The sequence below is a fragment of the Colias philodice genome, chromosome 13 (genome assembly GCF_061535455.1).
Source record: "Colias philodice isolate Cphi_HAF_F1 chromosome 13, ilColPhil1 Martin Lab GWU primary, whole genome shotgun sequence".
Taxonomy (NCBI): Eukaryota; Metazoa; Arthropoda; class Insecta; order Lepidoptera; family Pieridae; genus Colias; species Colias philodice.
The window spans coordinates 9,108,414-9,123,834 of NC_143098.1; the positions used below are offsets into that span (position 1 = coordinate 9,108,414).

Consider the following 15,421-nt stretch of genomic DNA (forward strand, 5'->3'; position numbering starts at 1 on the left):
ACGTCAAATTAAAAGATGAATTACTAAAACTACAATGAATAATGAATAAAAATTAATATGTGAAGTGACGAGCTAACCTTTAGCAGTGCCTGCAATAGATGTACCTTTATCTAAAGCTGCATTAGCTACATTTTTGGTCGCTTCTACAGTGCCATAAACGGTGTTAGCCACAGTATCTAAAATTATGGAATCATGAAACGAGTTTAATTTTAACTAATCATGTATAATGTATTTAACGTGACTTCGGTAATATAACATTTGATTAAATTATATAAAAAAAAGATGTTTAGTCTGCAGGAGTAACGAAATAACTGAGCGTTATTTAATTAATATTTAATTCGTTATCAGCTGTTATTTTATGTATACCTTTAGCTGCGCCAACATAAGAAGCGCCAGTATCAACAGCAGATGACGCTGCTTTCTTAGTAGAATCTACTGAACTCGCAACCGTTTCTAAAGAAATACATTTTATCAATGCATAAATTAATTAAATATCATAGCAACTTGTAAAAGACATCTAATCAAATAATACCTTTAGCACTATCTACAAGTGACGCGCCTTTATCGTAAGCAGATGCAGCAACCGTTTTTGAAGTATCTACTGTTGAATAAACAGTATTTGCTACTGTATCTAAAAATCAAACGGTAAGTGTGTTAAATAAGCATTAAATCTAGGACTCGTATAAATAAATAGGGGACGTAACGTTATGTACCTTTTGCAGAAGTCATAAAATTAAGCCCTTTGTCTGTTGCAGATGATGCAACGTTCTTTGTTGCATCTATTGTGCTTGCTACAGAGTCTACAAATAATAATAGCATGATAACATAATTTATATAAAAGAGAGCGTGTGCGTCGAGCACTACGTGTCAGAAGTGAAACTTCTTTGGCGTGGTACAAAGATGACCAAAACCGACGCCTTACTCCATGACGTGACGGCATTACCATGACGCGATCTTCAAATTTTACTCGCGTGCCTAAAGAAATTTCACTACAATAAACTATAAAAACGAAAAAGAACTTAAAGAGCAACGAAAACAAGCAAATATAAATGCTACGTAGATTTATACCTTTAGCAGTGCCTACAATGGATGAGCCTTTGTCTACAGCAGCGTTAGCTACATTTTTGGTTGCTTCTACAGTGCCTTGAACAGTATTTGTGACGGTATCTAAAATAATTGTAACGCGGATATTTTAAATGAGATTAAAAAGAAAATCTTAATAAAATTAACATGTAAAACGATAAGCTACTTTTAGCAGTGCCTACAATGGATGTGCCTTTGTCTAATGCTGCGTTAGCTACATTTTTGGTCGCTTCTACAGTGCCGTGGACGGTATTAGTGACGGTATCTAGAATTTGTGCAATCATGACAACCGTAAGAATCAAATTATTTTATTGAAATGATCTTAAAATCATAATTCAGAAAGCAAACAAGGTATTAAATATAAGCAACAGAAAACACATAAACATCAAATTTGGGGACTTGATGATTTGATGTCCAGATAAAATATAAATCAATATTAATACGTAAATTGGGGTGTTTTTATACCTTTAGCAGTGCCTACAATTGCAGTGCCTTTGTCTACAGCAGCGTTAGCTACATTTTTGGTCGCTTCTACAGTGCTATGAACGGTGTTAGTCACAGTATCTAAAATTAATGAGTACACGATTCTATTTAAAAAATATGTAACAAAAAATATGAGCACAAATGAAACAACTCAAGTCTCAATGGTCTAACGTGGTCTAACTGTAATAGGTGGCAAAATTGTGGTTTCATATTTATTTTCATTTTATTTATACCTTTAGCTGAACTGACATAAGACCCGCTAGTCTCGACAGCAGACGTGGCTGCTTTCTTTGTAGAATCTACTTTACTTGCAACAGTTTCTAAAGGAATTCGTAATTTTATTAACTATTAAAATATAATTTATAAAATGATGTATGATAGTCTAATTTACCTTTAGCTGTGTCAATATAGCCCTTTCCTGTTTCAACAACTGATCCTGCTGTACTTTTTGTCGTATCTATAGTGCTTTGAATCGTGTTTTGTACGGTATCTACAAGTGCAAATAATAATTCATTATAAGCTGAATGTTTCTCTATTTATGCGGTTTTAAAGCTTATTGTATCTTAATTACCTTTAGCAGAATCTACGTACGACTTGCCCGTTTCAACTGTTGAATAAGCTGCTTTCATAGTACTATCTACAGTGCTCGCAACTGAATCTATAAATATTTATAAATATAATATTTAAATAGTAAAATTATCCGAGCTAGATTCTTTAAATAACTATTAAGAGCAAATAATAAAGAAGCGAAACAAAACATAAAGCTAAACTACCTTTAGCAGAGTCTAAATACGATCTGCCGAATTCATATGCGGAATATGCATAGCCTTTTGAATTATCCACTGCACTTTGTAAAGTGTTTTCGGTTGAATCTAAATTAGTTAGCAGAAACCAAAACAAAATTAGTAACTCAATACAAATACCTACACAATTAATTAGACTAAACAAAAATCACAACACAGATTATTATTACAACACTCAAACAAAAACAAAACACTACGGTCAAAGTACCTTTCGCACTATCTACATAACTTTTGGTTGTATCAAGTCCTGAGCTAGCTAATTTCTTATTTGCTTCCACTTTGTTGAGAACAGTATCTTTAAAAGAATCATAAATTTGAGTAATCCCAATATTATATTTGTAATTTAAATTTGTATTATTCTTTTAGTTACCTTTGGCACTGTCTACGTAACTTTTACCAGTCTCGACAGCCGATTGAGCTGATTTTTGTGCAGCGTCCACAGAACTTGACAGAGTATCTAAAATATTTTGTATTCAATCGATATGTAGAATAGAAATAGCTATGAATTTTTGTCTTTTTGGCCTCAACCGAATAAAGTTATAATGTTATTAATAGGGAAGTTTAATAAGTACAATAGGTTAGGTTTGACAAGCAAACTATCAAACTACAACAGAAAACAGAAAGAAAAGATTGTGCAGAAATAGAAAACGTTATCGAAGTCTATCAAAATGTTTATCATTTATTCCGATCGAATCAATATTTGTGTTTTTTTTAATATTCAAGCCCACTGATTCATCACTATCTATAAGTTTTCCACTCTTACCATTTTGATAAACCTCGTCATTAATATCAATACCTTTAGCCCCGGTAGCATAGTTTTTCCCCGTCTCCATAGCACTTTGCGCTGTACTCTTGGTACTGTCTACTGTGCTACTGATTGTATCTACAACACATGCATTTATTGTAATGACTGGAGATTTGTGATCGGCGTCGATATTTAGAATGTTTTGCTTACGACTGCTTGAATTTGAGTTATGTCTGAGAAAGACGACTTTTTTTGCACACGATAAGCTAATATTATTTCATGTTGTAATGGAATTTGATGTGCTAAATTGTACGCAAATCAACAAAATTACATTTGAGTTTGAATATCCAACCAATCGTAAGAACACATTCTATTAAGTTTATCAAAACCGAACATAATTATAGTAATTAACAAATCTCACATGACACCTACCCTTCGCTGTGTTGATCGCTGTCCCAGCTGCTTTCTTCGTATTGTCTACTGTTGTCGCAATTGTATCTAAGAAAATCGAACAAAAACAAAATAAATAAAGGCTACAAAATATAAGAGAATAACTGCAAAATAACTGTGTAGGTAAGCTATACTATAATTGGCTACACACTATCAACTCATGTGAAACAAGTAAATTATTAAAAAAACAAAATACCCGACTGCACACTAAAAAAAGAGTGATTGAAATGAATCTAATGATACCGCATACATATTTTTTTAAAGGGAAATTTAGAAAAAATATTATTATGTCTTTATCCCGTGGGACTTTTAGGATAAAATGTATCCTATGACACTCCCGTAATCAAGACAAATCTAACGATACCTCATACATCAAAATCCATCAAGCCGTTTAGGCTACAGGTGGTCACAAAGGAAAAGACATACATACATACTTACATACACTCGAAAAACATTACCCTCCTTCTTTGGCAGTCGGGTAAAAAATACAAGTGCAATATCAATTTAACTAACTACATAATGTATTAAGAACAATACCTCACTGCAATATCCACATCCGTCATTTTCCCCACTTCTTAAACAATAGTTCGACTTAAATAATCATCATACCTACCATACATCATCATTTAAAGTTTAAACCTTCCTAATCAATCCGTGGTTATCTAGGATCAGAATTTTCAGGCCTTTTCTATACCTACTGATTTTATTTCTTCAGTAAGCACTTTCGTTTACTGTTTTCATTCCTGATCTTTCATATCTAGACTTACCTTTAGTTGTATCGACGACTTTCTTGCCATCAGCGATGGCTTTAGCAGCAGCATCTTGGGCTTCACCAGCAGCGAGGGATACTTTAGACAATTCCTTGTCTAGAGCATCGATGGCAGAGTGTTTAGCGTCTGCGGCTGTCGGAAAGGAATATTTATTATATTTTGATAATATGTATTATGGAGCTGTTTTTTTATGGGCCCTCTTCCCAATTGGCAGTGTTGGCCGATAGCGTGAAGGGAATAAATGTCTATGTGCGGTTATGGGATGTGTATGGCGGCAAATATCGAAGATCAATTGTTGGGCCAACACTCGATAAACATAACCCTACTTCTTTCGCAGTCAGGTAAAAACTAGTAGTAGTAAATTAATTGGTTAATGGACTTGGGTTGTAGCTTTAATTATTTAGGTTATGGGAAAACTACTACATATTATCAAATAATGCAGAAATAGATAGGTTCAACGTGTGAAGGCCATTTATTTATTCATCTATCTACTTAGCAAGATTATAAGCTGTAGAATTACCATGATGTAAACAAACATATATAGATAAATTGTACCAAACCGCTATCTGTGTTTTTATATTTGTATTTTTTATAGTTTCTTGAGATAATACAAACAAATAAACATCGGACATACATCTTCAGGTACATGACATTCCCTTTGACTGTGACCTAAAGCTACCCATATAAAAAATAAAAACATTTTTTTTCTACTACCTTCTATCAATCTAATGTGCATTTGCATTAGACTACCTAAACGTATTAAACCATTACATAATAATTACAATGACATTATCAGTCGTTATCAATAGATCATTGCCCTACTTCGTTAATCACATTAGTAAAAGGAACTAAAGTGCGATGCCGTGGTGCGATGACACAACGGTGTCACTGTTTTTTTCCATTATTTCTGGACTTTGACCGCCAAGAGGGCGTTCTGAATGCTCATATTTATTTAAACTGTCTCCGGTATTTTTATGTTGATCTATATCAAGATCTATATTATTTTATGATAGACTTTTAAAAGATACGTCATTATAATATTTGAGTCTATGTGTAATGTATGTTTAGACGTAATTTTTTCGAAGCCCATTTTATTGTGATTTTATATTATAGTTAAATTGTTATTTTAGTTTGTTTTCCTTACCATTAAGCTTTGTCCATAGCTTACAATAATTGATGTTTTAGAAATGCTTGATGAAGTTTATGAAAACTTTCAGGGCAGCATGCCATACGTAATACATATCTATACTAATATTATAAAGCTGAAGAGTTTGTTTGTTTGAACGCGCTAATCTCAGGAACTACTGGTCCAATTTGAAAAATTCTTTCGGTGTTAGATAGCCCATTTATCGAGGAAGGCTATAGGCTATATATCATCACGCTAAGACCAACAGGAGCGGAGCAATGCGGGTGAAACCGCGGAGAACAGCTAGTATCTAATATCTACATATATTCTATACGTCATGTGTACACTTACCAGATCCAGCCGCCTCATTAGCGGTCTTCTCAGCTCCCGCGACGAGTTCAGCAGCCTTCTTGACCTGTTCCTCCGCCACATGTGCTGCTTCTGCCGCCTTCTCCTGGGCGATCTGCTCAGCGTCCTTCTTCTTTCTGTCGAAGAGAGATGACGCCTTCTCGCCCATGCTCCGGAACGCTCCTAGAAATTGGATGTGGTCAATTTTGTTGAATGTTTAGGAGGTGAAATTGGAAAGTGACGTTTTTTTTTCTTTTTTTTTTAATGAGTATTAATTAGACGAAACAGATGCTTTGAGCTTTCTCTTACTTGTAACTAATGTAGGTATTTTATTTATTCTGAACTACATCCTGTTTTAAAAGTATAACTTTGATAGATTATTGAACTATCTAAGGTTTATGGAAGAAGACAACAATCAGATCAGAAGGATTATTTAAAGCGTTAAACTTAGTAGGTATTTAATATACATACTTAGGAATATTTTAAAAACTTTCTAATTTGTTATATTAACATAAAACAATCTAATTTCATTTTATTGTTATCTTGACTAATTTTTATCTTGAATGTTTAGAAAGTAGGTAAATGCGTAGATTTCTGAATAATGTAGGTAGGTAACTTAATTTCCGTAAACGGTATACTAATCTAATCTCATATCATATAGACTATAGAGATTTGTTTTTTCAGATGTCTGTTTGTAAAACAACACAAAAAAATACCTACTGGACGGTTTTAAATTACTTCACCTCGGCACTAAATTTTTTCTGAGTCACATTAATAGCTTAATAACTATATTACGTTTTTTTCCTCTGCAGCCTAGCCGGTAAGATAAAATTAATAAGTGCCGAAAAATCTTAAATATTCCCCTGATGCTAAGTAAATACACATATATGTATTGTATTTATATTTTATTCGCCCGAGTCAACTCTCAAGCCGTGAGAAACTCTGTGCAAAACTCATAAAAATATTAGCATAATAAAGTACATAATACTACTTTATAAAAGTTAAACATGTTTTTTCCGGTGTAGGAGTAGGACCATTAAAATAACGACTTTACGATTACTACAAATAAGTGATAATTTTCTTAAATGCAAGTCGGTAAATTGTCTTATTAATAAAAGCCGACTGTGTTTTTAAATTAAATAAAGTTTAATTAACTTACATAATATTTAAATAGTAATAAAAATTAATGTTCTGTGTAAAGCTCGACAATGGAAAAAAAATGTTAACCTTTCACTTCACTAAAGTATTTAATTATTTTTTACTAATATTATTTTCGTATTTAGGAACTCACTCTCTTGTTACAGAATATGTTTTCATCTCAAAAAAATATGATTTCAATTCCATATTTCAAAAGTGTATGTTTGACTGTTTAACATTTTCAAGACTAAACCGCTGAAGCGAAATCAATAAAATTCTTCATGGAGAGTTAAAAGTTTTAGGAGTTCTGGCCTTTTTCCAAAACACCATCATTAAATATATGAAATAAAGATTAAGATCCCGCGAAAAGACACGTAGCAGGAAGTGCAAATGCAATTAGTTTTAGGAGAAAATTATTAATTGCTACAGTAGTAATATACTTCGTAATTCCGTATGCCTTGATAGGTAGGATATGGCTGGACTTGTCCTGACCTGAACTGTAACCATATTCATGAAATAAAATATATGAATTATGATTGCAGTCTTCCAGAAGTCCGTATACCGCAAGCATATTGATCTCCCAGAGATGCGCAATATACCTTCTCTTTCTGGGTCACATCAGGCGCACTGCGAAAGGCAGTGCTTATATAAGGTCTGCAGGTCTGGGTATCGACCACTTCGTGTCAAGGTGACCTGGACCGTTGGAATGTCAGTGCTGAACCTTTAGTATTCTTTTGGCGGGACATTTTGTGAGGTAAAGAAAATTAAATGTCAAATTTCTTTAAATCTCGTTAAAACATATTATAACTGCTACCTACTAAACTATAATTCATTTAAAATTATATCATGTTTTACAACACTTATTTGATCGATTGTCTTGAAACTTTTTCTTAAAGTGCATGTTGCCACTGGCTAGCCTTCTGTATCCATAACGAGACATTTGTTTCTAGTCTCCGACGTGCAATAAGCCCACGACATCTTAATTGCAATCGTTTACAGACAGAGACAGTCCAGGGTAAGAATAATGTCTTAAAATAGTAAATAACATTGTAAACACTCCTCTGAGGTTCATTACCAATTCACTGGCGACATGTGGTCTAGATGACAAAGTAAATGCTTCCATACTGCAAAATGGTAATGCACTTCAGAGAAATGAACATTATTTACATCGTTTGGACAGAAGCCAATCGTGTCATAGAATTATAGCGAGTTTAAAAGTGGAACAGCGTCATAACCGTTATTTTTCAAATGATGCTTTATTGTTATATAAATTAACAGCAGCCTATACTGAATGATATATGTATTGAATACCACATAGGTACTTGAAACATCTTGAAACACTTGAACGATTTCAAGATTCGAACTTTAATATATTTTAGTCATTAAGAAAACTTAATTTAGAAACACTTTTGAATTATTGTTATAATCCTATAATTATACGCAGGTAGAATAATTTGAGTCTCAAAAAGCAGCTTCTATTATAGGGGCGGAAAAAAACAAGAAAGTTGCCGTTGCCAATATAATGTATAAAATTTTGCGAATCAGTGCCAACACAGGTTGTATTATTTTGCATTCAGTTTTTGCATAAAAATTTTCCATTGTTATTACCAGAGTTATATAAACAGTTGTTATTTTTTTATGAAACAGTTTTAGGTATCATTACAAATTATACAATCATATCAAAGAAAAGGAAACATTCGTAGCACATAAGGCAACCTTATCGCTTATCAGCGATCTCTTCCAGGCTGCCCGTTATAGTTATTACTTATTAGTTTCCAATATTTATACTTAGTAAAAAAAACGTTTCAAATAAGGTTTATTATATGGTAAGCCTATATTAAATTTTAATGACTTTACTCATATTTACAAACTTTAATTAAATTGCATTTAATTATATCAATAATTTCTATTTATTTTATATACCAGCTCTTTATGTATAAAATGTGCTTAGTATATCACATTGCAAATCTATTTAGTAACAAATTACCCTTCAAGGTTTCCATTAAACCATAGTAAATGAAAAGACAAACAAACATTATATAATGCTAATATGTAACTCACCAAGGTTTTTGTCTATCGGACAGCATGGAAACATAGTAAACATTAGACATTTTATGATTAACTTTTATGATATTGAAAGGTTCCATGCTAAAAGACTAGTGAATTACTCATGCGTCTAGCTTTACTTACATACTTAGTTCATCAAATAAAATAGCATATTATATAATATTATGGAATACCATGATTACTACAACGTGCTATTACAGCAGGTAACTATTAAAATATGTTCTAGAATTCTATGAATGGCCATTAATTACTAAAGGTATGAGTAATGTTTGCAAAATGATTGTACTTACTTTATCCACTATTTACTCAGGTTCATACAAACTCAATCATCAATCATAAAAATGTAAATTCAAATAAGATCAAATAAAACGAATGCTACGTAAATTGACTCAAAATTAAGCTCTCAATCCGCTATAGGTATTTGATTCCCTATAATAAACAGACCAAAACATACTATAGTTTCAAACCTGTTTTATCTCAGCTAGAGAAACAAGACTAAATAATTACCTCGCTAACGTGCAATCGATAAAAATAATTATTTAAATACATTTCTAACTATTGTGAGTCATGATCATGAAACATGCAAACTAGCAATACATTTAAATTTATTATTTACAGTGTTTGTTACATTGTTATTTTTTGAACTACATAATATATGTCACCAAAATGTGACCTATCACCTTTTAAATTATGCCATCACTGCTCGAGCATACCTAGCTATGTTTATCTACAAGGATACTAACTATACTACTTCTTTTCAACAGTACAATAATAATAAAAAAATATTACAAGTGTTATGACTTATGAATCGTAAACTTTTCTTTTTTTAAACGTAAGTAAGTACTCAAATTTCAGTATTTACATTTTACATCTTAACTGGATTTGCGACCTTCTCCGATCAACCTTTACCATCATCAGGTTTCTATATCATATATATTACACAAGTGTGATTTATTACGGAATCTATACCTTGTTCGTTCATCATATTGCCTACATTCTCAGCGATCTCTGCAGATGACGAGAGACGGTGTTATCTCATGGTCATTTAACTATAAATCATTTTCTTTTGACTTCCTATCCATTACAGTCTTATAAACTTTCCTAGCCGTCAAATATTTTAAATTCTAGCCAACTTGTGCAATTTCTAATAAATAGAACAAGTTTAATACAGTCTATGCCGCATTTCCTCTCTCTAACTACAAGATTGTCGTAGGCGGCGACCGGTGTCACGTTAGTACAATGATCTAGATTGTACGAAAATAGACCATAACTAATTAATGTACTGCTGAACTTTTCTTTGAAGCTATGTCTACAAGGTGATGGAAAAGTTCAGCAGCAGAAAGTAATCTATATATATAAAACTGAAAACTCAAAGGTGACTGATATAGTGATCTATCAACGAACAGCCTAAACCACTGGACGTACCTATCGGGCTGAAATTTGGCATGCAGGTAGATGTTAGGACGTAGGCATCCGCTAAGAAAGGATTTCCCGAAATTCTTGCGGGAACGGGGAAAAACGGGGATGCACGTACAAAGTCGTGGGCGGAAGCTAGTAGAATTTAAAATTAAGACAAAAAAAAAGAAATATATCATTGCAAATGTTCGATACTATGTTACAATGTAGTGGCTCGAAACACGAAAGAATCTCCGAAAGTCCAAAGAATTATCATTCCCGACACTATACGTCTAATCATAATATATCTTCGAATTAAAAATTTATCGATTCAGATAACGCTCATCGCTACCGTAAAATTTGGCACTGTTGCCGTAGAAAACATGTCATCTAATCGCATGACGCATCTATGAAGTGTTTTACACTATTTTTTTCAAAATAATAATTGAATTCAAACAAATTCAGAAGTTGTTTAGGCAGCCCTTTACCTTGCCTTTACCCTTCCCTTACTAAATAACAACCAGTTGTTCAGAAAACATTTTACAAAGATAGTAGATACCAGCCGATAAGAAACGCAATGGAAAAATAAGGTATCGACCAGATAAGTTTATGTTACTTCAAGCTATAAATAAGATAATCCTGACCGCATTCGTACAACGTGACCAATCACGACGGATACCAGCAATCTACACAGGAAATTTTACAATGAACAAGTGTATGAGCAAACACTTAGTCAAATAGAAAACCGGATACAAATGAAGAAAGATCAGGGTGCAGGAGCAGGAGCGATAGATTATATTATGCTCTCTGAAGTGGGGGAACATATTACTTTGATACCTAACGAAGTCCGTGGTGGTTTATACCACTTACTTACACAATTACTTTACCATGATGCCTTTAACTTTAAGGCTTAAGCAGGATTACAATTTGGAAAGAGATATATGTAGCTAGATATATGTAGTATATAGAATACTAGATTTCCGCCCGCGGCTTCGCCCGCGCAGTCAAAGAAAAACCCGTTTCCGGGATTGCGTCATTTTCCCGGGATAAAAAGTAGCCTATGTCCATTCTCGGGTATCAAAATATCTTCATACCAAATTTCATGAAAATTGGTTCAGTAGTTTAGGCGTGATTGAGTAACAGACAGACAGACAGAGTTTCTTTCGCATTTATAATATTAAAGTATGGATAGGTCGTCTGGCACATAGCTTTTCCTTTCTGGAATTAATACTGGTTTAAGACTTCACGGTAAGCCCCCAAGTAATATATCCATACTAATTACTAATATTATAAATGCGAAAGTAACTCTGTCTGTCTGTCTGTTACTCAATCACGCCTAAACTACTGAACCAATTTTCATGAAATTAAAGGAACACAGTTAAAGGAAGCTAATCTATCTTCCTTTAACTGTCACTGGCTATTAAGGCTGGTTTACACTTTGATTAGTGTGAGTGCAGGTGATTAGTGCGAGTGCAGGTGTGTAGTGCGAGTAGTGTCCAATTCACTGCGAGTGCAGGTGATTAGTGCGAGTGCAGGTGAGTAGTGCGAGTAGTGTCCAATTCGCGACGCTACACACTACGCTAAACACTAAACACTAAACACTCCTGTCCAGACGTGTTTAGGCAGGCACACTGCGAGTGAGGGGGAAGGGAGGGCGCGCGGGACGTGGCTACTCGCAGTCCACTCGCAAAAAAATAGAACACGCTTCTATTCACTTTACTACACAGTCTACTAATCACTTGCACTAAAAAGTCGCTGTCCACACCTAGTCACTAATCACCTGCATTCGCACTAATCAAAGTGTAAACCAGCCTTTAAGTATTAAGCCACGTATAGCTCATAGAATGTTAGCACGACAAAACAAAAGACCATACCCATTAACACAATAACTTTACGAGCACACTGGTCTAATAACCATTTACCGCCGCCCGCCTGTCTAGGTTTTATATAGTTTAGATTCAATATTGATCGGGTCACACTTTTATGACCCTGAGTGCTAACATTGTGGCGTTTTGTAAGCTTTTGTTTTAGTTGCGTATTGAGTCTCAAAATTTGCCTTAAATACCTACCAAAACTGCTCAACTATATAAAAAAAAAATAAATAAAAATCGTTTATTTGTTTCAAAACACAGTGTACAATCATTTTAGAATACACTAGTCCCCACACTAGGATCCCCTGTGTTGTGGGAAACTAGTCTCTTCCTATGTTACAGAAGTATTTTTTTAGTTTCTAAAAATTAAAAGCTATACATTGCAATGTAAGAAATATAACAAAAAATATTTAACAAACTCCAGTGTATGTGTGAGCGAGTGTGCGTGCATGTGAGTGTGTTTGTGTGTGTGCATGTTTATGTGTGTGTGTGTGTGTGTGTATGTGTGTTTTATTTTTCACTGACAAGCAATGCTTCAGTTTCACTATAATTTAAGTTAAGTAAAAGTTGTTCTAATCTCTTTTTAAAAATATATATAGATGCATTTATTATATTTACATTTAATCTTTTAATGAACTTATTGTAGAGGAAAGGGCCCCTATAACTATAAAAGCGTTTGACAAAATAGGTATTACATTTCGGAAGCGTGAAATTGACTCGTCTTGGGGCTCTTGATGTTGGTGCAAAGGTTTGCTTAGACATTTTGTGGAACTTTTGTGCGGTAGCCAGAATGTAAAGTTGACGGACTGACAGAACTTTTGCGTCGGCGTAGAGTGTAGATGTAGCATATCGAAAAGGTTTCTTGTAAGCAACTTTGAGTATTGCCCGTTGAGCGCGCTCAATTTTAAGCATAAGGGTGGAACCACCGCCTCCCCAGACTGAAATGCAATAAGAAATAATGGATTCGCATAGTGCTTTGTAAACTAATTTTATTGTATGGGCATCGGCAACTGAACGTAATTTTTTAAATATGTGCATAAGCTTTCTAATCCTAGAGCACAGTGTATTTATCTGAGGTTCCCAGGAAAGTTTGGAATCAATGATGACTCCCAGATATTTTATTTCATTAACTTCTACAATAATATAAGAGCCCACGACGGCCAGACTTTCCTTTCTTTCGGAAAGTTGAAAGTTTCTCTGTATATGTCTCCTATACAGATAAGAACGACCAGCGACTATCAAGTTTGGGTTGTGGTTACTTTGGCAGGAAACAGGTAGTGAAGGTGTATAAAATAGTACCTAACTTTCATTATAGTTTAAAAGCTAAATTTTATATATGTTACTTGGGGACTTATAAAAAGACATTACCTTAAGAGCCAGACAGTTTTCATGGTTCTTACATCTAGCCAGACACATTTAAAAAATAACTAACATATCATCAAATTCACATAACTACCTAAAAGCGTAACAAATATGAAATAACCCACTAAAAACATTAGTTAACTATAATTATTAAAAAAATAAAAGTATAATATATAAGAAATAAAGTTATTACTTATCTTTTACTTAGACTTATGTTGATGGAATTTCACGTATCCCGATGACTTTTTTATTGTGTCATCGAGATACGTGAAATTTCATCAACATAAACCCCCGTAAAAGATAAGTAATAACTTTATTACTTATATATTATACTTTTATTTTTTTAATAATTATAGTTAACTAATGTTTTAGTGGGTTATTTCATATTTGTTACGCTTTTAGGTAGTTATGTGAATTTGATGATATGTTAGTTATTTTTTAAATGTGTCTGGCTAGATGTAAGAACCATGAAAACTGTCTGGCTCTTAAGGTAATGTCTTTTTATAGGTCCCCAAGTAACATATATAAAATTTAGCTTTTAAACTATAATGAAAGTTAGGTACTATTTTATACACCTTCACTACCTGTTTCCTGCCAAAGTAACCACAACCCAAACTTGATAGTCGCTGGTCGTTCTTATCTGTATAGGAGACATATACAGAGAAACTTTCAACTTTCCGAAAGAAAGGAAAGTCTGGCCGTCGTGGGCTCTTGATCTACAATGGATGGACATAAACAAGAAGAAGAGTTTGTACACGAATGTATTTGAAGATTTAGCGACGTAGGTGGGACAGAGCGACTCGTTATACTGAAACTGATGAATTTAGTTTTGTCAATGTTCAAGGTTAAAAGGTTGTCCTGTAACCAAGAAGCGACAGTAAGAAGACCATTTTGAGCTACAGCTTTTACTTCGTTCCAAGAGTTAGAATAAAATACGAGAGCTGTGTCATCTGCAAAAGAGAACAAATTGGTATATGGAAGGGAAAGGGAGCAGAGATCGTTCATGTACAGTAAAAACAATGTAGGAGCGAGCACGCTGCCTTGAGGCAAGCCATATGGGATGTTCATTAGAGTGCTATGTTGATTATTTATGCATACTCTTTGGCGACGGTCAGTAAGGTAAGAAGTGAACCATTGCAGAGCGATGCCTCTAACTCCGTACAATTCCATCTTACGTAAAAGAATGGGCCGCGAGACAGTGTCGAAAGCTTTCGCCAGATCCAGGAATACCGCGATGCATTTCTGTCCTGAGTCTAACTTATTGCTAATGCAATCAACAAGGGAGGAAACAGCACCGTCAGTAGACCTGTTCTGGCGAAAGCCAAATTGGTTGCAAGCAAGTAGCGATTCTTTTTCCAGATAGGAAAGTAGCCTTTTATTTACGACTTTTTCCAGAATTTTGGATAGCGTCGGGAGAAGAGATATGGGTCGATAATTAGAGAACGTTAATTTGCAACCAGATTTATGAATTGGGATGACGTTTGCGATTTTCCAGTCATCTGGGAATGTACCCGTAGTAATACTGAGATTACATAAGTATGTAATCGGGGCAGCAAGGCAGGTTTTTGACATAATAATCATTTTACTTGGAATATTATCCCATCCACAGCTAGAAGAGGTTTTGAGGCTACTAATTAAATTGGCAATTTCGAGTTCGTCGGTCGGTGTTATGAAAAAAGATTTTGTAAAATTAGGTATAGATGTCTTAGCGGCAAGAAGATTCTCAGAGGTATTGAGTTTTTGTAATGTTTTATTTGCAAGATTTTTACCTATGTTAGTAA

General features: G+C 34.0%; 1 protein-coding gene across 23 annotated transcripts in view; it reads right to left on the reverse strand.

The window, feature by feature from the left end:
• LOC149483586 (uncharacterized) overlaps nt 1–15,421 on the reverse strand; it is a 38,290-nt gene that overhangs the window by 13,723 nt on the left and 9,146 nt on the right. For 6 of the 23 annotated variants that reach the window (XM_089702693.1, XM_089702696.1, XM_089702697.1 and 3 more), the window contains exons 3-19: nt 5,812–5,991; nt 4,332–4,466; nt 3,547–3,612; nt 3,166–3,252; nt 2,740–2,826; nt 2,578–2,664; nt 2,340–2,438; nt 2,138–2,224; nt 1,958–2,056; nt 1,800–1,886; nt 1,549–1,647; nt 1,250–1,348; nt 1,069–1,167; nt 714–800; nt 533–631; nt 367–453; nt 78–176 (exon numbers count right to left, since the gene is read on the reverse strand). In XM_089702693.1, coding sequence (XP_089558819.1) covers nt 78–176; nt 367–453; nt 533–631; nt 714–800; nt 1,069–1,167; nt 1,250–1,348; nt 1,549–1,647; nt 1,800–1,886; nt 1,958–2,056; nt 2,138–2,224; nt 2,340–2,438; nt 2,578–2,664; nt 2,740–2,826; nt 3,166–3,252; nt 3,547–3,612; nt 4,332–4,466; nt 5,812–5,991 — 1,683 coding nt within the window. The remainder of the gene's footprint in view (nt 1–77; nt 177–366; nt 454–532; nt 632–713; nt 801–1,068; nt 1,168–1,249; nt 1,349–1,548; nt 1,648–1,799; nt 1,887–1,957; nt 2,057–2,137; nt 2,225–2,339; nt 2,439–2,577; nt 2,665–2,739; nt 2,827–3,165; nt 3,253–3,546; nt 3,613–4,331; nt 4,467–5,811; nt 5,992–15,421) is intronic. The other 17 variants (XM_089702708.1, XM_089702709.1, XM_089702694.1 and 14 more) reach the window with 14 other exon arrangements.